The sequence below is a fragment of the Lathyrus oleraceus genome, chromosome 3 (assembly GCF_024323335.1).
Source record: "Lathyrus oleraceus cultivar Zhongwan6 chromosome 3, CAAS_Psat_ZW6_1.0, whole genome shotgun sequence".
Classification (NCBI taxonomy): Eukaryota; Viridiplantae; Streptophyta; class Magnoliopsida; order Fabales; family Fabaceae; genus Lathyrus; species Lathyrus oleraceus.
Genome location: NC_066581.1, coordinates 366,053,063 through 366,074,516, shown reverse-complemented (window position 1 = coordinate 366,074,516; position 21,454 = coordinate 366,053,063). Strand labels below are relative to the sequence as shown.

At 36.0% G+C, this 21,454-nt stretch overlaps 1 protein-coding gene across 1 annotated transcript; it reads right to left on the bottom strand.

Moving 5' to 3' along the window:
- Positions 1-19,731: 19,731 nt before the first annotated feature.
- Positions 19,732-21,142, bottom strand: LOC127127721 (60S ribosomal protein L13a-4). The gene is made up of 4 exons (XM_051056981.1): positions 20,808-21,142; positions 20,369-20,485; positions 20,200-20,287; positions 19,732-20,105 (listed from the first exon to the last, which is right to left on the bottom strand). The coding sequence occupies exons 1-4, from the start codon at positions 21,077-21,079 to the stop codon at positions 19,962-19,964; spliced, it is 621 nt and encodes a 206-aa protein (XP_050912938.1). The 5' UTR covers positions 21,080-21,142; the 3' UTR covers positions 19,732-19,961.
- Positions 21,143-21,454: the final 312 nt, after the last annotated feature.

The following is a 21,454-nucleotide window of genomic DNA, read 5'->3' as shown; positions in this document are numbered from 1 at the left end:
GCTCTCCAATCAGGTTTGCCCTATATCCATCATCTTTATGCCTTTAATTTGAATGCTCTAAATGTATGAGGTATTATGGGTGAATTTGATACCTTTTTTGTGAGCCTTTTGTGAATTTTGATGGAATTATTCATGTGGTTACATTTTGATTTAGGGGCAACTCTGGGTTACCCTATTTTGTTTCTCTAACCTGTCTTTGCGTTGCCATGACATTGTTTTCCCTGGATTTCACCTTGTTTGTCTAACATTTCTGTTGAGTTTTCGCGAGGGCTCACATACTCTTGCAGGGATACCATCCGGAGGTTTATCCTGATTAATCGTATTGACTGATTTTCTTTGATGGTCTAGCTGGAGAGATCTCAGGGTTGCTAATCCTTTAATTGCTGTAACTTCGGATCTTTATCCGTGTGGTAATTTTTTCCTTTTCTCGTACTTTATCGCTTTCTTAGCTGGAAGACCTCGATAGGAGGCAATGTTTGGGCCCCTTGGTGGCATTTTACTTTGAGATACATGTTTTGTGTTTTGTATTCATATCCCCACATGTAGCGCGGTTCCTTCGTCAAGGACTGCCTGTTTGCCCTCGAGCATCCCAAACCCTAAAACCCAAAGCAACACGTTTACTCCTTCTACTACAGGCGAGTAAGTCTCCAAAGGTCGAGCATCCGGTAGATTGCGTAGTGACGTCGTTCGTCCAAAACCCAATCCATAACCCCGTAGTTAGCCGAACTACGGCTTGCTCTGATTCTCATTCCAGATGAGATACGTAGGCATAAGACGCGATGTCTTAGCGAGCACACATCCCCCCAACCCATAGGTCAGCCGAGCTACGAAGACTCTGATTCTCATATTCAGATGAGATACGTATGCAGTGGATGCAACATCCGCGCGAGTCATTTTCATGTAACCCTTTTTTGTTTTTTTGGCAAACAGCACAAGATAAACCCACACCCTTTAGACAAGAACTACAAAAGTGGATCCCGTAGAGTACTACGGATGCGTAGGGGTGCTAATACCTTCCCTTCGCATAACCGACTCCCGAACCCAAGATTTGGTTGCGAGACCCCGTCTTGTCCTTTCCTTTTTCAGGTTTACTTCGAGCGTTTCCTTTCCCACCCTTGGGATAAATAACGCACGGTGGCGACTCTTCTGTCATTTTCTTTCGCCGGTTGTTTTTTCGCACACTGTGTTTTTCAGGTTGCGACACACTCGAGTTCGGGTATAGAACTCATCTCACGAAGATCACCAAGCATACAAGGAATTAATATTCAAACAATTCAATCATTACATACAATACAGTAATCCCAAATTGCACACAAATATGTCACAAAGCAATATACCATACAATACAACAAATATGAAAAGTAGGCAAAACCCACTAGGCAAATGATATTCCCCAGCAGAGTCGCCACTTTTCTGTAGCGGGGTATTCGTTACCATTAGAGATATTGACTAAATCCAAGGTAAACCATACAAGTCGAGTCGCCACCGTACTTCTATTTATCCAAAGGAATGGTTAGAAAGCGAACAAAAACCTAAAAGTTTTATCGAATCAAAAACTAGTAAAAATGTCAGAGATCTGGGTAAGGGGGTTGGTTATGCAATGGGAAGGTTTTAAGCACCCAAAACATCCTAGGTACTCCTAGGGAGCCCTTTTCATAAGTGTTGTTCTAGTCTAAAGAGTGTAGGTATATCTAAAGTACTATTTACTAAAAGGAAGGTTAAAAAAAATGACTCGCAAGGATGTCGCATCCACTGCCTACGTATCTCATCTGAGTATGAGAATCAGAGTCTTCGTAGCTCGGCTACCTATGGGTTAAAGAGAAGTGTGCTCAGTAAGACGTCGCGTCTTATGCCTACGTATCTCATCTGGAATGAGAATCAGAGCAAAACGTAGTTCGGCTAACTAGGGGTTAAGGATTGCCATCTGAACATGGACTTACAAAAGAGGACACCAACTGTGTCAAAGGAGGGTGGGCAGTGTGTTCAACTTCCTAGCAGTAGGTGTCGCAGCTCGCTGAATCGAGTCTTAGGCAGTTACCTCTTTGCAATAGAACGGACTGACATGCCACAAGATCGGAGACGCACGGAAGGTATAAAAGTGGGGAAGCTCTACTCTAGAGTTGTCATGCAATATGGACCTATGTGTTAGGATTTACAAAGGAGAACATCTACCTAATGTTAGCATACAAAGAATAAGGGAATTCTACCTATGTTATCATACAAAGGGTTCTACCTAATGGGTGCTACCTAAACGGAACAAGAGTCGACGGATGGAGTGCGGAGAGGATTTATGGATAACGGTAGATGACGGTGACGGAGGCAATCGACTTACAGGTAGATGGCGATGCCTGAGGCAATCGACTTACAAGATGATGGATGAATGCGTGTTGGTTCTATTAAGTTTTGAAAATGATCACTCGATGTTGGATCGAGCTTCTGATCTTATTTTGAAATGGTTATCGGATGTTCATTTTAATTCTTGTATTAATAGGCGACTAAAGAAATAAAGAAATAAAGAAATAAATATTATACACTTTATGGGAGAGGGGTATATTTGTTATGAATGGGGATTGTTCATGGCAAACAAACAATAAGAATATATGCCTCATACATCATACAAGTAGGCAACAGTTATCAATCAGATCGGATAAATAAACAATATATAATCAAACCAAATAATCAAATAATGGAGCATTTAAACAATGCATGGGAGTATGAACATGTTAAATAATCAAGCAATAGAAATCATGAATGAGAGAAACAAGTATAAAAGATAACAGATGAATCAACCAGATGAAAATATGCACACAGAGGGTCCACTGAATAATTTAATCAGGAAATGAGGTAAGGACCAAATAAAATCAAGGTAAAAGGCCTTTAATACATGGCATATGAGATGAACAAGGGAGGATTAAAATATCTCTTCAATTGCCATAAGCAATCCCTAAGTCAAACATCGATCATAAAGAAGTCAACTGAAAATTCAAGTCAACTTAAAAAATAAAAAATAAATAGCAAATTAATCAAGAAAATTATGAAAAATTAAAATAAATAAGGTGGGGTCAGGATATCATCATTCCCCAAAAATATTTTAAAAATAACGAAAATTGGTACGTGAATGAATTAAAATAAAACAGAAGTCAAATTAAAAGTCAATTAATAAGACTAGGTTAGAAATAAATCAAGAATAAATAGTAAATTAATCAAGAAAATTATGAAAATTTAAACTAAATAAGGTGGGGTCAGGACATCATCATCCCCCAAAAAGCTTTTTAAAATAATAAAAATTTACACGTGAATTAATTAAAACAAAACATAGGTCAAACCAAAAGTCAATTAATAAGACTAGGTTAGAAATAAATCAAAATAAATTGAAAATGTGAAATAAAATTCCAAGAAAAGGTCAGGTTGACCATGAGACAGTGGTCAACCTTCATCCTAAAAATCAAATGCTAACAATAATTTTAAGTCATAAAAATAAAATCAATAAAAAAAAGCGTGTTAAAATGGACCATTTAGAATAAATAATTAAAATAAAATATTAATATTAAAAAAATACGAAAATAAAAATTATATAAAATTAAACAAAACGTAAATAAAATTGAAAAGTATTTTTGGGTAATTTTATGGATGAAGAAAATATTTTAAATAAGAAAAAGAAATACGAAAATGGAAGGATTAATGGTGATGAACATGGTAAGCAAGCGTAGATATATCAAAACATGGTCATGGAAGAGATGATTACCTAATGGAAAATAGAAATGGAATGGAATCTGATATGTGATGAAGCTTTGGCTCCTTGCCACGAAATTCCAATGCTCCTTTAGGGTTAGGGTTTCAGCTTCTTAAATAGGGTGGATTAGGTGTTCTCATGGTCTTTTTAATAAGTGATTTATCCATAAGAATAAAAGTGTGAAGTGAGGTGTAAAATATTGTTATTTTGGGCCAAACTTAAGTGAATAGATGTCCAATGCATGGCCAAAAGATGTAAAAAAAACGTGACTGGTTTGTGCAGCATGCTTAGAAAGTCTGGTTGGGCCAGCCAGGCCCAAAATCTGCCTAGAAAATCAAGTCATGGTGCCCACTTTAAATGAATGTATCTCTCAACCATGGATCCAAATGAGATGATTCCAAAAGGATGTGAAAGAGGACATGGCAAGGTACAATTGTTGTGAAGAAAGTATTTTCAAATAATGCCTTGAAGTGCAAGAAAACTGGCCAAGAAGTCTTGATAAATTTTGAAGATTTTGGACTTAGAAATTTTTCTAAGTTACCTAAAAAAATGTCTTACTTTGACTAAGCATAACTTTCTCAATTCTAATCCAAATGGAGCAAACTGTATATCTCTAGAAAGCTTGGAACAAGAGGAACAACTTTAATGTTGGAGGAATTTCCAAATGGAGCTTTTATCTTGATGTAAAATAGGCTTAAAGTGAGTGCAACGATCATGAAAACTTGCCCTAAATAGAAAGTCAACCATTTCCAAATTAAGTAACTTTTCCAATTCCTTATTAAATGATGAATCCATGATCCAACCTTGATCAAATTTCACATGTAGGATCCCCTAGGTATGGATTTTGAGATTCCACTCTCAGAATGTCAGGAGTTGACTTTTCTGGCCCTACAGTTGACTTTTCCCAAACTGTCTGATTCTTGATTCCATTGATCAATTGAAGCACTTCTAGCTCAAATAAAGAGCTGATTTTTTGTATGTAGACCCTTGTGGACATATGGATGACCATGGAAAAGAGTTTCACCCAAAGAATCAGAAATAAACTGATTTTATACCAAACCCTAGTTTTAGGGCAAAATGATCAAGAACAAATTGCACTGATTGCCAATGGATCTTTCTGAGATAACTGTGAATCTTCCTAGGCCAAGATGCCTCTCTAATCATGACATGGATGATCTCCTCTACTTCCAACCAAACATTGTCTGTTGCAGGTAGCCATGAAACCCTAATTTCTGATTAAATCCAGATGAACACTCTGATAGCTTTGAATCCTTTACTGCTGAACTGAGGACCATAATAAGATACTTGGACCCCCCTGAGACCCTTGAGACTTATATACTTAGAAAATGAAGTCCAATTCTCAATCTTGCTTGGTATGGGCTCCTTCTGTTAAGGAGTGATCGATCAAAACCTGATCTCCATGTCACTACTGCAGTATGCAATGAGTATGACCTAATATGATGCTAATGAAGTGTAAAACATAATCCCATGCTTCCAGGAAAAATGAAGGGTAAATTTTGGGGTATTACAAATAGCAAACAATTTTAAACCAAATACATATATCTAAAAGGTTCCTGTAGAGTACTACATATGATTAGGGTGCTGATACCTTTCCTTTTCATAACACACACCCGTACCTTTATAATCCCCCCCCCTTGCTTAGCTTAAGTTTAACCTTCTAGCTTTGCATATACATATTGGGTTTATTTTTGAATCGTTTCCCCTTCTCTTGGATAAATTAAAGTTCGGTTGTGATATTTTGATTCATGAGTCAAGTCTAATCAATAGCTTGGTCTCCGATTCTTCACCGCGACATTGAGAAGACAATGAAAGTTGTTCTTTGTGAGTCCTGAAGGAGATTAAGGTTTAGTTGGATCCTTGAGAAGACAAAGAAGGTCATTCTTTGTGTTTATTGTAATCTGTTGATTATAGTGGATTAAGTTCTTGTGTATAAGGAAAAATCACCTTGGCGGGTGGACTGGAGTAGCTTTGAGTTCAAGCGAACTAGGATACAAATCATTATGTTTTTATCTCTTTGTTAATAACTTGTTGGTAGTGTTTTTGTTTTGGAAAAATATTTTGCTTGTAAAACCCAATTCAAACCCCTATTTGTTGTGTTTTTCACACCTTTAATGAATGGTCCATTACCCCCATGAGTTCGAAGACTTCAGGAAGCACTTCCCAGAGTCAGTGAATCAAGACAAAGGAGCTCATCCTTAAAGTTGACAATCATTTGGCTATTTCTAGCATTTCATTTGTATTTTCTGTTAGTGTAAGCCCTAGAGGCCAATACTTTTGGTACTTGTATCGAATTATTTATTAATAATAAAAGGCTTTTTCTTTATTATGTTTGTTTAATAAAGTCCCTAGAATAGCTAGTCCGTTTAATGTATTGAGTGTGACTTAATCATGAGATCCCATTAAACATAATGACATTATTCTTAAAGTATCCGTAGTCGAGCTTTATTGTGAAGTGGGATAATATTAAAGCATTAAGACTATTATGTATATAGACTGATGATCACATCTCATGGATCATGGATAAGGAGTTATCAAGTCTTAAACATAGGTATGAATACTAAGAGAAATATTTACACTGGATTGACCCGATATGAGAATACTATATAGAATATTATGCTAAGTGTCATAAGTTATTCTCATGGTGATAATGGTGTATATCACCCTTTGACATGAAACCACTATGTACCCTAGATATAGAGTCGAGTGCCTTATTATTGATCAAACATTGTCCGTAACTGGATGACCATAAAGGCAGTTGATGGGTACTCCACGAAGCATGTTGAGGGACATGAGTGACCTAGATGGAATTTTCCCATCCTGCGTAACAGGATAAATGTCTACGGCCCCAGTATTGAACTGGACAAGGATGACACGGTTTATGCCTTGTGTTCAATATAGACATAAGGGCAAAAGGGTAATTATACATATAAGTATTATCACAAAAGGATTTGTCAGATCACGTAACATTTTCGTGTCTTGGGTAGCAGTGATGTGTTGCTAGATACCGCTCATTATTTATTATGTTACATACATGATTTAATATAATTGCCAATACCGTGAAAACCTACAGGATCACACACAAAAGGACAGATTGATGAGAGATAGAATAAATAAGGAACACCGTAAGGTATGGTGCACTTAAGTGAATTATAGGACATCGTAAGGTAGGATGCACTTAAGTAGAATACAAAATATGGTAAGGTACCACGCGCTTAAGTGATTTTTGTATATCATAAGATATGGGCCACACACCCTTAAGGTGGCTTTTTTTAGCTTACAGCCCATACAAGTGGTTCTATAAATAGAACCCTTGTGCAGAAGCATTTGTGTAGTTGTAATTTTGTTTCTCTCTCTCTCTCTCACTCAAAGCCTTTATTCGTAGCAGCTAGCATTGAGATTGAAGGAATCCGTTCATGTGGACTGAGTAGAGGCGTTGTCATCATTCAATGTTCGTGATCGCTCCTTAGATCTGTATCAAAAGTTTCAATCGCCACAAGAGGTAACGATTCTATCACTGATCATGCCCATTCGTAAGGATCACTAAAGGAGATTTTTTTTAAATTCCGTTGCGTTTTGGATCGCTATTCTACTTCATTTTCTTTGTATGTTAAACATTGTTTGCTTTTAAACATTGTTCTTTTCTTTAAATGGTAATATTAATGAAGTGATCATGCATTTTGAATCAATCTATTCGTATTCACTCTTGCTTTTCTCCCTTCACTTATGTAAAAAAATGTATTTCTCCCATCCACTATCTTTTTCAAACTATTTGTTTTAGCAAAGATTTGAGGGAGGGTGATAAAAAAAATTACCCATAATGGTTATGGTATGCTTTTGAGTAAAACTTTGTCGATGATGTAAGGCATTATTTCAAATCCCCAAACATTGAAGAGATAAGGAGTTAATACCTAGTAAACCACTTTGAGCCTAGAAGTTGGTGTTTCTTTCAGATTTAAAAACTCTTAATCTTAACCTGGGGCAGGGTAGTTGTGTTCAGATAGTTTGATTGTGCATTCGATACTCAAGAAAATTTGTCCATCTCTGCACATTCTCCAAAGAGGTTCAACCACATGTTACTCTTCACACACATCTTGAAATGTCGAAGAAACTGAAAAGTAAAAAAGATTATAATGGTTGTTCCTTATCCACCAATCCGTTGACCGGGCAGCAGAACCCCCGGTTAACTCTGCGTAGTGTGATCTGTCGCCGAAATTTAATTTGGTTTATTTAATTAATAGAATTTAAATTAATAATAATAATGTGTTTATTATTATTGTCTTGTGGTGATCGGTTATGGCCTTAGTTTCCCTTTATTTTGTTTTGAGATTTTAAAATACGACTTGCGTGTCGTGCCTCTCTTTTAATCTCTTAATGTAACTTTTTTTCTCATCTCACTCCCTCGTATGTAAACGAGTTTATTTTATGTAATGTAATGTTATGAATAAAGAGAAGAATACAATATCAAAGGAGGACAACCTTGAAGATCTTGCTTGGAGAAGCTTAGATCGTTATTAGGTTAGCTTAGATTCTCTCATTGGCTTGGGAGAACAATTGCGCTTGGGCCATAACTGTTTCATTTTGTATGTATGTTGATGCATGTGAATGTATGTTGATGAATATGAGAGACGATTTATATGATAAATAAGCCGGTGAGATCAGAATAATTTCAAATTCCCTCAAATTAAATATTAAGTTTATGCTTTCCAAGTTTTAGCACTCATCAAGACTAGTATCGAATAATGTAGGTTTCGCCTACGCGAGGTTCATATTCTATATTAGTAAGGTGCGATGGGATAATTGTAATATCCAATTGCTAAAACAATGGGTCAAACTTAACTAAATAAATTATAATAAGATTATATATGTTTATAAGCAAGAGTTAGAAATGATTCATGTGATGGATTGGAATAAGGAGTTATTCACCCAACTAAAATATTCGAGAGTTGTATTAGATACAATTGGAAGGAGTTCCTACCTAAATAACCTAGTTTTGTTTAATCCGCCTACGCGGACTTAAAACAAATTGAAATGTGGATCTCGACCCACTACAAAATCTTCCAACGGGATTTTCCGAATCAAATGGTGAGGGTCATTTGTTTTGAGTAAAATAGTGGGAGCATATTTAATTAAAGGTCTAATTAAATATGTTATTTATACTTATATTTTCATTATTTTCATGTAGATTATCATGACAACAAACACCTCTAACAACATTTTACGATCAATCCTTGATAAGGAAAAATTGTCTGGGACAAATTTTCTGGATTGGCACCGAAATCTTAGGATTATCCTCAAACATGATAGAAAGCTGTATGTCTTGGAGAAACCTGTTCCTGAAGAGGAACCTCCTAGTTATGCGCCTAAGGCAAAAAGAGATACTTATAAGAAGCATGTCGATGATGCCAATGAAACTGCTTACCTCATGCTAGCTACCATGAACTCAGAGTTGCAAAAGCAACATGAGAACATGGCAGCATTCGATATGATCGAACACCTGAAGATGCTCTATCAAGAGCAGGCAAGGCATGAAAGGTTTGAAGTTTCAAAAGCCCTTTTTCAAGGCAAGTTAGCTGAGGGAGCCCTTGTAGGTCCCCATGTGCTCAAGATGATTGGGTATATGGAGAACCTTGAGTGGTTGGGTTTTCCCCTCAGAAAGGAACTTGCGACTGATTGGATCTTGCAATCGTTGTCAGATAGATTCAGTCAATTTGTCCTTAATTTTAATATGAATGATATGGACAAATCTCTTCCTGAACTGCTAGCCATATTAAGAACTGCTGAGTAAAATCTGAAGTCAAAAGGGAAGTCCATTCTGATGATCGGAAATGGAAAGAGACAGAACAAAAGACCCACCAAGCAGGGTGATAAAGGGAAAGGCAAGGAAGTTTCCAAACCCAAACCCATTGCTCCTGCTTTGAAGCCTAATGGAGGCATAGCAAAGGAAGGCACCTGCTTCCATTGCAGTAAGACCGGACACTGGAAGAGAAACTGCCCAAAGTACCTGGAAGATAAGAAGAATGGAGTAGAGACTTCAACTTCAGGTATTTTTGTTATTGAAATTAATTTATCTACTTCTACATCATGGGTATTAGATACTGGATGTGGTTCTCACATTTGTACCAATGTGCAGGGGCTAAAAAGGAGTAGAGATTTGGCAAAAGGTGAAGTTGGCCTACGAGTTGGCAATGGAGCAAAGTTGTTGCTTTAGCCGTAGGAACTTATGTATTGACTTTACCTAGTGGTTTAATAATTCAGTTAGAGAACTGCTATTATGTACCTGCAATTAGCAGGAATATTATTTATGTTTCTTGTTTGGACAAGTTTGGTTTTTCATTTATAATAAAGAACAATTGTTGCTCCATTTATTTGAATGATATATTCTATGCTACTGCACAAATGAACAATGGACTATATGCCCTTGATCTTGAAATGCCTATTTATAACATTAATACTAAAAGGATGAAATCTAATGAGTTAAATCCAACTTACCTTTGGCATTGTCGATTAGGCCATATAAATGAGAAACGCATTTCCAAACTCCATAAAGATGGACTCTTGGACTCTTTTGATTGTGAATCATATGAAACATGCAGATCTTGTTTAATTGGAAAGATGACAAAGTCTCCATTCACAGAAAAAGGTGAAAGAGCTAATGATCTTTTGACCCTCATACATACTGATGTATATGGACCCCTGAAATACCAGCCAGAGGAGGTTTTCACTACTTCATCACATTTACTGATGATTTCAGTAGGTATGGTTATGTGTATTTAATGAAACACAAATCAGAGTCTTTGAAAAGTTCAAGGAATTCAAGAATGAAGTACAAAACCAACTAGGTAAGAATATTAAAACTCTTCGATCAGATCGAGGTGGTGAGTATTTAAGCCTAGAGTTTGATGACCATCTAAAAGAGTGTTGGATCTTATCCCAACTTACTCCTCCTGGAACACCCCAACGGAACGGTGTATCTGATAGAAGAAATTGAACCTTGTTAGACGTGGTCCGATCCATGATGAGTCACGCCGATCTTCCAAACTCCTTTTGGGGACATGCATTGTTGACAGCAGCTTACACACTTAACCATATTTCATCCAAAAAGATTGAGAAGATACCATATGAGATATGGAGTGGTAAGAACCCACATATGTCTTACATGAATATTTGGGGTTGCAAAGTTTATGTGAAACGACAAATTTCAACTAAGCTTGAGCCCAAATCTGACAAATGTTTATTTGTGGGATATCCTAAAGAAACAATAGGGTATTACTTCTACAATCCTTCTAAGGGTAAAGTGTTTGTCGCTCAAACTGAAGTTTTCATAGAAAAGGATTTTATTTCAAAAGGAATCAGTGGGAGGAAATTAGAACTTGAAGAAATTCAAGAATCACAAAGCATTGATACACCTATGGAGGAATTAGAGCAGGAAGCACAAGTAATTGTGGAAGAGCAACCTGCTCAAGTAGAACAAGACCAGCGTAGGTCAAGCAGGATACGTCACCTACCTGAGAGATATGGATATCTCATAACTGAGCAAGGTGATGTATTACTCATGGATCAAGATGATCATGTGACCTACCAAGAGGCCATAACTGGTTCCGAGTCTGAGAAGAGGCTAGAAGCCATGAAATCTGAAATGGATTCCATGAACACAAACCAGGTTTTGACCTTGGTAGAGCCTCCTGTAGGAGTTAACCCTATAGGATACAAGTGGGTCTTCAAAAAGAAGACTGACATGGATGGTAAGGTACATACTAATAAGGCAAGACTAGTTGCAAAATAATATAAACAAATTCATGGGGTTAACTATGATGAAACCTTTTCACCAGTTGTAATGCTTAAATCTGTTCAGATTTTACTTGCTATCGCTGCATATCATGATTATGAAATATGGCAGATGGATGTTAAAACTGTTTTCCTTAATGGGAATCTTCTTGAGGATGTGTACATGACACAGCTTGAAGGATTTGACATACCAGAAGAAGCCCAAAAGATATGTAAGTTACAAAGATCAATCTATGGATTAAAGCAAGCTTCCAGAAGATGGAATCTTCGTTTTGATGAAACAGTAAAACAATATGGATTCATCAAGAATGAAGATGAGTCTTGTGTCTACAAGAAGGTTAGTGGGAGCATGATCATCTCCCTGGTATTATATGTAGATGACATATTACTCATTGGAAACGATGTCCCTACCCTACAACAAGTAAAGTCTTGGTTGGGGAAATTCTTTTCTATGAAGGGCCTGAGTGAAGCAGCCTATATATTAGGAATCAGGATCTATAGAGATAGATCATAAAAACTGCTTGGCCTAAGTCAGAGTACATACATAGACAAAGTGCTGAGACGCTTTAATATGCATGATTTCAAGAAAGGATTCATACATATGCAACATGGCCAGTGTCTATCAAAAACACAATCCCCTTCAACTAAGGAAGAAAGGGATCACATGAATAAGATTCCATATGCATCTGCAATAGGATCTATCATGTATGCCATGTTATGTACTCGACCAGATGTCTCGTATGTTTTAAGTGCAACGAGTAGGTACCAATTTGATCCTGGTGATGCTCATTGGGTGGCTGTCAAGAATATCCTTAAGTATTTGAGAAGGACTAAGGACTCATTCTTGATATATAGAGGTCAAGAAGAGCTTGCTATAATTGGATACACCGATGCTAGCTTCCATATAAATAGGAATGACTTTAGATCGCAATCTGGTTATGTGTTTTGCTTAAACAGTGGTGCTGTGAGCTGGAGAAGTTCAAAGCAAGATGCAGTTGTTGATTCTACAATCGAGGCCGAGTATATTGATACCTCAAGTGCAGCAAAGGAAGCTGTTTGGATCAAAAAGTTCATTAGTGAACTTGGCATAGTTCCTAGCATTGTGGATCCCATTGGTCTCTATTGTGATAACAATGGTGCTATTGCACAAGCTAAGGAGCTTAGACCTCACCAACGATCCAAACACATACTTAGGCGTTATCACCTCATTCGAGAGATAATAGATAGGAGAGATGTGAAAATATGCAGAGTACCTACACTTGACTATATTGTTGACCCACTGACAAAGCCTCTTGCGCAGCAGAAGCATGATGGTCATAATAGATTTATGGGCATTAAGGGTATGCTTGATTGGCTCTAGTGCTAGTGGGAGATTGTTGGTGTATTCCCTAGAGGCCAATGCTTTTGGTACATGTATCGAATTATTTATTAATAATAAAAGGCTTTTTATTTATTATGTTTGTTTAATAAAGTTCCTAGAATAGGTGGTCCGTTTAATGTATCAAGTGTGACTTAATCATGAGATCCCATTAAACATAAGGACACTATTCTTAAAGTATTTGTAGTCAAGCTTTATTGTGAAGTGGGATAACATTAAAGCATTAAGACTATTATGTATATATACTGATGATCACATATCATGGATCATGGATAAGGAGTTATCAAGTCTTAAACATAGGTATGAATATTAAGAGTAATATTTATACTAGATTGACCCGCTATGAGAATACTATATAGAATGTTATGCTAAGTGTCATAAGTTATTCTCATGGTGATAATAGTGTATACCACCCTTTGACCTAAAACCAGTATGTACCCTAGATGTAGAGTCGAGTGCCTTATTGTTGATCAAACATTGTCCGTAACTGGATGACCATAAAGGCAGTTGATGGGTACTCCACAAAGCATGTTGAGGGACATTAGTGACCTAGATGGAATTTGCCCATCCTGCGTAACAGGATAAATGTCTACGGACCCAATATTGAACTGGACAAGGATGACACAGTCTATACCTTGTATTCAATATAGACATAAGGGCAAAAGGGTAATTATACACATAAGTATTATCACAAAAGAATTTGTCAGATCACATGACATTTTCGTGTCTTGGGTAGCAGTGATGTGTTGCTAGATACCGCTCACTGTTTATTATGTTAAATACGTGATTTAATATAATTGTCAATGCCGCGAAAACCTACAAGGTCACACACAAAAGGACGGATTGATGTGAGATAAAGTAAATAAGGAACACCGTAAGTACGATGCACTTAAGTGAATTGTAGGACATCGTAAGGTAGGATGCACTTAAGTAGAATACGAAATATGGTAAGTTACCACGCGCTTAAGTGATTTTGGTATATCATAAGATATGGACCACATACACTTAAGTGGACTTTTTTTAGCTTATAACCCACACAAGTGGTTCTATAAATAGAACCCTTGTGTAGAAGCATTTGTGTAGTTGTAATTCCGTTTCTCTCTCTCTCTCTCTCACTCAAAGCCTTCATTCGTAGTAGCTAGCACTGAGATTGAAGGAATTCGTTCGTGTGGACTGAGTAGAGGCGTTGTCATCATTCAACGTTCGTGATCGCTCCTTAGATTTGTATCAAAGGTTTCAATCGCCATAAGAGGTAACGATTCTATCACTGATCATGCCCATTCGTAAGGATCACTAAAGGAGAAATTTTTTAAATTCCGCTGCGTTTTGGATCGCTATTCTCCTTCATTTTCTTTGTATGTTAAACGTTGTTTGCTTTTAAGCATTGTTCTTTTCTTTAAATGGTAATATTAACGAAGTGATCATACATTTTGAATCAATTTATTCGTATTCACTCTTTCTTTTCTCCCTTCATTTATGTAAAAAAAATGTACTTCTCCCATCCACTTTCTTTTTCAAACTATTTGTTTTAGCAAAGGTTTGAGGGAGGGTGATAAAAAAATTACCCATAATGGTTATGGTATGCTTTTGAATAAAACTTTGTCGATGATGTAAGGCATTATTTCAAATCCCCAAACACCGAAGAGATAAGGAGTTAATCCCTAGTCAACCACTTTGAGCCTAGAAGTTGGTGTTTCTTTCAGATTTAAAAACTCTTAATCTTAACCTGGGGCAGGGTAGTTGTGTTCAGAGAGTTTGACTGTGCATTCGATACTCAAGAAAATTTGTCCATCTCTACACATCCTCCAAAGAGGTTCAACCACATGTTACTCTTCACACACATCTTGAAATGTCGAAGAAACTGAAAAGTAAAAAAAATTATAATGGTTGTTCCTTATCCACCAATAATGTGGTAGTCACCACCTTTCAAAAAAGGTGAAAAAGCTCGCTAAATCAAACACCACAAAAGATGGCTTGGGAAAAAATGATGGCGTCCCGGTGGACTAAAAGCTTTAAAAAAAGTGGTTCAGGCGAAAAGTAGGGATAACAAAAAAGAGGTCATCAAAATCCTCAACAAAAACAAAGAAAAAAATAAGGTGACTGTCATTTCAAGAAAATCTCATCTTGAACCCTCATCTTTACCATCACACCTTCGAACCCTCTTGGAAATGGAATGTGTGGGTTGAATTAATTGAACGTAGAAACTAGAGATCATCAAAAAGAAGGAGTGGGTTAAATTAATTTTTGAGCCTCATATACTTTGTTCAAAAATCGTGAACCACAACACGTTGCAACCCTTAAAAGACCTAATTGAGGCAAGGTTTATTCTGAAAGCATACTACAGCAAGACTGTGTTAACCTGACTCGACGAAGATATTTGTTAATCATTTGTATTGATCACATCATCTTCTATCTTTTGGATGGCTAGATCAACATTGTGTTATAATCGTTGACCCATTCATTGTATATCACCATCATTTCAATAACGATTAATTTCAAAAATTGCATTTCTTGCATTGCATTAAAATTGCCATTTTTGAATGAATAATTTTATTTGCAAGTCAGCACTTAGCATCAAAGGAATACCAATAATACACAGTAAGCTAAGGAACTTGATCATATGAAAGAGGTCCAGTCAGGGGAAAATCACTCTGAGAATTTATCACCCTAAAATTCATTTAGTCAAAGAACAAATCCTTGCTAGAATTAGACAGGGGCAAGCCACCTAAAGAGCTCAGTGAGTCCAGCTCTCCAAAGGTCAGTCAATCCAAAGACTACCACTCCAACATTTAGTTAGTCAACAACCACTACAAGATTCAAACATTGGGGTAAGTCACCTCAAGGTTGTGGCAAGATGCTTTCAAACTCTTTATGAGGAAAACGTCTTCAAATAATCAAAAGACTAGGGCAAGAGAGCTACCGAAGGGTAAGTCCTCTCCAGAATTTCAAGTTGCTCAAAGAAAAATCGTCAATGCATCAGCAAATGTTAAGTTCGAAATAAGTGTCGGGAAATCATGTTAGCACCCTGTCAAATAGCCTTTTTCCTTTTGTCAAAGAAGCTTTGTTGCAAAAGAACCTTCCATCCAATACCCATCGCGGGGGCATATTTGGAAATATTCGAGTCTTTGCATAAATCATTGTCATGCACTAATCATGTCGCTTCGCTCTAGCGTAATGCCATAGCAGGGAACATTGAAAATCAAGCATATGCAATAAAAGTCCAACCTTGCTTGGCACCTCTCAAAGTACAACTCTTAATGACACGCATACATACATTGATCAGTTATTACATTTCATGCATCATTACATGTGTGGTATACTCACAGGTGTGGGAAATTACACTGAGTAACCATAACATTACATGCATCGATAAAAATTCACATCAAAGAATGATCAATCATAACATAACATGAACCATTTCTCATCCACATATGAAGACAATCATTGTTATTACAGTCAACCACTCTACGCTTGTCAGTAGAATCTCGGTAGTAGATTCCTTGGTTGATCTCGGCAAAAGATTTCCAGTTAAACCTCAGTCGAAGGTATCTTTTCTCATTGAATCTTGGCAGAAGATTCCCTAGTTAATCACGACAGTAGATTTCCTAGCAGACCTCGGCAGAAGGTGTTTCCCCACAGAATCTCGATAGTAGATTCCCTGGATAATCTCGACATTAGATTCCCTAGTAGACCTCGATAGTAGGTATATATCTCTCATTGAATCTCGGCGGTAGACTCCCTATTTAATCTCGGCAGAAGATTTCCCAATAGACCTTGACAGTAAGTACTTTCTCAACAAAACCTCGGCACTAAGTATCTCCTATTGACTCTCGGCACTTGACTCCCTAGTGAATTTTCTTTCAAATCTTCCCCAAGGAACATCGGCAGTAGTCTTCCCTGATAAAAGTTATTTAGAGGGTTATTCTCAAAAAACATGCAAACATTCGGAGTAGTTGACCATTTCTCTCCCTAGTGATTTCACCTTGCATTTCCATTACCAATAAAGGCATCTCGCTAAGCCTCAGTTCATGTCACTTAATGAATGCCAGCATTTGCATATCATGATCATTCATACATCATGGATAAAAGCAAATTCAAATCATGCATAGCCCGGGGTATACTTTGTGCTCATTTTGCATGACCCAAGTCTTGTTGTTGATTCTATATCCCTTGACCCCAAGTCCGTTCATTACCGACACCTTTCCAAATCCATTTGTCACTAGTACTATGTGATAAGTTCATTTTTGTGGGCATTTTCAAAGTCCAGTCTTTGTCTGGCACATTCTGAATATGTGTTTTGCTTATCCTAATGTTTCCTAGAAAGTTGTCGTTTCGACTATTTCGTTGTCAAGAACTTCCAGAATCTTTGATTGGATGATTTTCTAGTGAGAGATCTCCAGAATTGTCAAGAACATTCTAAAATATTGTCACGTCGTGTATGAACCTGTTTATATACTCCCTTTGAATTTTATAATATTGTCAGGTCATGTTTGAACCTATTGTTAGAACCTTTTGATATTCCCCAACATTGTCAGGTCATGTATGAACCTGTTGCTGAAACTTTCTTTATTTGTTTTCCAGTGTTGTCAGGTCATGTTTGAACCTGTTAATGGAACTTTTCTTTGAATTTCCCAAGTGTTATCAAGTAATGTATGAACCTATGGTTGGAACTTTTCTTTGAATGTTCCAATATTGGGGTCATGTATGAACCTATTGTTGAACATTTCTCTTTATGTTTTCCAATGTTTCCAGGTCATGTATGAACTTGTTGATGGAAGCATTTGAATATTCAAGTGTCGTTAGGTCATGTATGAACTTGTTGATGAAATTTGCTTTGTATGTTTTTTCCAAATATTGTCAGGTCATGTCTGAACCTATAGTTGAAACTTTCTTGAAATATTCAAGTTGTCATCAGGTCATGTATGAACCTGTTATGGAAACTTTCTTTGAACATTTCTAGTATTGTCAGGCCGTGTCTGAGCATGTTGTGGAAACTTTCTTTGAACACTTCTAGTGTTTTTAGGTCATGTATGAACTTGTTGATAAAATCTCTTTGTATAATCCTCAATGTCTTCTCCATCAGGATTATTATTCCCAGTGAGTCTTCACCCTCATTTTTGTTTCCTGTGGGCCACCTTTACAACATGTCTCCATCATTCTCCGCATGTTCATTTGACATTCTTCATCCATCACAAAATATCCAGTTAGGGTTCATCTCATATCATATCCTTATCAAATCAAAATTTAAAAAGAAAGGAGTTTTGCATCCATGCATAACATACCATATTGTGTCATATGCATTCAAGATCAAAACTCGGGTCTTTTTAATATTTAATTATCTCTCACTATGATCGTATGAAGAGTGTCCTACTTCATTTGTTGAAGATACTTAAATATGGGCAATTGTCACCGATTTTGACCATGAATCGCCGATTCAGTACATTCATCATAGCCATTGCATCCCTGCATAGCATAACAAGCATTCCATACTGCATATTGCTTAAAATATCGACCAGAATAAATTTTTGGATTTACAGACAGACCGATCGAATTGATCCTCAAAGTTTTTGCTTCTTTTTCGGTTACATTTTGATCAGCTTGAGCCATGTTTAACCGATTACTTTTTATTTCAAAATTTGATCAAAATATATATGTTTCCGAGAAATTTATTTCGCACTGATCATTTCTGTTTAATTTTCCAAACATTTTTACATCCAATTTTTATTTATTTTGAATCCTTTTTTATTATATTTTTTGTCAAAATATTCAACAAAAATAAATAGAATTTATAAAATATTCATTTTGATTTTATCAAAAATATTTGAATTTCTTATTTTATTTTCTTTCAAACTTTGTTTTTAACTCAAAATATTCAAGGGGCATTTTAGACTCATTTGTAATAAATTGAGAACCCTAGTTTTTTTTTATATAAAATAATATTAAGCAACCGAGACCCACCCATCTTTTATTGATTTGTTTAGCTTATTCGACATTGAGATTAAGTGACTCTTTCACACAAATCTTAGTTTTCAATAAAATATGAATCAACGGATAATTTTCTTTTATGTATGTAATATAGATACTGTTGTGAAATTCTTATATTACCAAATAGAGTCTTAACTTCTTGTGAAATTCTTTTTTCATTTCTAAAATTTTTCAGAATCCTTTCATTTAATAATATCTCTGAAATATTAGAATTTCAAGTGTTCTTAAGCTTTTGGATTTTAGAATCCAAATCATATAAATACATTTCGTGTTCAGAAATAGAAACCCATGCTTACAACTTTCTCCCTTCTTTTCAGACCCTAAGAAAAACCTCTCTAAAATATGAAATCTATGTTACAAATGAAAATTAAATCATCCATTAATTTCAGACACAATTTGTGTCAACGCAAAAATAATTTGACCCCTAAACCTTTTTTCTTGTATATTATTGCGGTTTTGTTGCATTTGTGTCAATACAAAAATAATTTGACCCTTAAACCTTTTTTCTTGTATATTATGTGTTTCCTAGAGCATTTCTATTCTTAAATAAAATTGGTTTTGCATCATTTCACATATAGAAGCTCCTCGTGAATCTCCCACTAATGTGATTATCAAGAATAAATAATATAGATAATTCCAAGGATCATTTTATACAATTCAAAGCATAGCTAATTTAAACTAATATCCCAGAAGCCATAGTGGATGTGATTAAAAAGAACCTTATTAGCTTATATATTTATTTGGAATGTAGATAGTTTTCAAATGGCAGAATCAATTCAACTAATACATGCTAAAAAAAGGGGCAACACTAAAAAAAAGTAGGTTGGAATGACATAAAAAAAATGTATTAAAAGCAAAACTTTAAAGATTGTCATGTTTTTAATGTATCCAACACACATAGAATAACAAACAAAACTGAAATCAAGTTCAATTTGATATTGTGCTTCAAAAGCAAGACTTTAAAAAGCTACCGAATACAACTCAATACTTAACCGAACCGAATTCTCGAGTTGAGGAGCAAGCTTCCCGTCTACGATACTCTCAACTCAGTGTATCAACTCAGTACTTAACCGGAGCAAGAATTTCAAGTTGGGGTGCAAGCTTGTCGTCTACAATCTTCTCAGCTTTAACCCTCAATTTATTGAGTAGCTTCTTCTTCTCATAGTTCAAATGTGCCCTCTCCTTCCTCTTCTTCTCCAGCTCCTATCAATGAGAGAACAATGAAATACTTTAAAAACACACAATCAACCACCAAATGGTAAGAAAAAATCAAACAAAAACGAAAAGAAAAACAAACCTTGATGGTGTCGTAGTAGTTCCATCCGACTTCTGAAGACAACTGTCCAAGCAGACAGTACTTATGTCCCTTCTGAAGCCTCAACACCCTGATCACACCCACTCATTCAATATTAAATTCCAATTAACAAAATTCAAATTCAACAGCTAAATCTAAACACAAATCTTACTTGAGTGCATCCGGAACCACCATTCTCTTAATTTTGTCATACGGTGGCGGAATACCCTCGTAAACCTTCAATCGGGCAAGCGCCGCCTCTCCCCTCTTTGTCTTGTGTGGTATCATTCTACAATATACACAGCACTTGTCAAAAAAAACCCACCAAAACAACACTCAATATCAACAACAATACATCTCTCAAACAAATTACAACATTAATCAAACCAATTCTGAAAAAACCCTCTAGAAAATTACATAACAATAATCAACAAATTTTTCATAAAAATTCTATTTCAATAAACATAGACATTCAATTTGAAAAAGAAAAAAAACTAATCTTTAAATAAACCCATATAATGAATCACCAAACCAATTTCAAATCATAGACAAGATATAAGATCTAAGGAAATAACAAAAACTAAAAAACAAAACCTATATGAGTGACTTACCCACGAACAGTTCGCCAGAAGATCTTCGAAGGAGCACGAAAATGGATAGGACCATGAGAAGGTTTAGTATTCATCCTCTTCCTTAGAAACCTCATGTATTTCATTTTCTGCCGAACCAATCCACCGGAAATGCAAATTTCTTCACACCTGACAAGAACAACCTTCTGACCATTTAGAAGCTCCTTAGCAACAATTGATGCTAGTCTACCAAGCATGTGATGCCTTGCATCGACGACGACCCTCTTCGCGCAAGCACCTGAACCGGACACCATTTTCACTCGATCTTCCTCTCTGTGGCTCGTTAGGGTTTTGATGAAAATTTAACAGAAGTATTTATATGAATGATGTTTTTTAGTATTTGGTGTTAATTTGTAGGTTGGGCTTTTTGGGTTGGGCTCTATTATCATTTGGTGTAAGCCCAATATATTATTTTGTGTCTTTTATATTTATTTCTATTAATAATTGTCAAATCGAAGAAGTTGAAATGGTAACGTTACATCAATGAATAAATATAAATCTTAGTTATGTGAAATTATGAATCAAAGGTTATTTGGATAATGGTGAAATAGGAAGGCAGTTCATTTGAAAAAGCAGAATTCGTAATTTTACTATCACATTAAAAAAGTTTATTATTAACAATGAGTCAA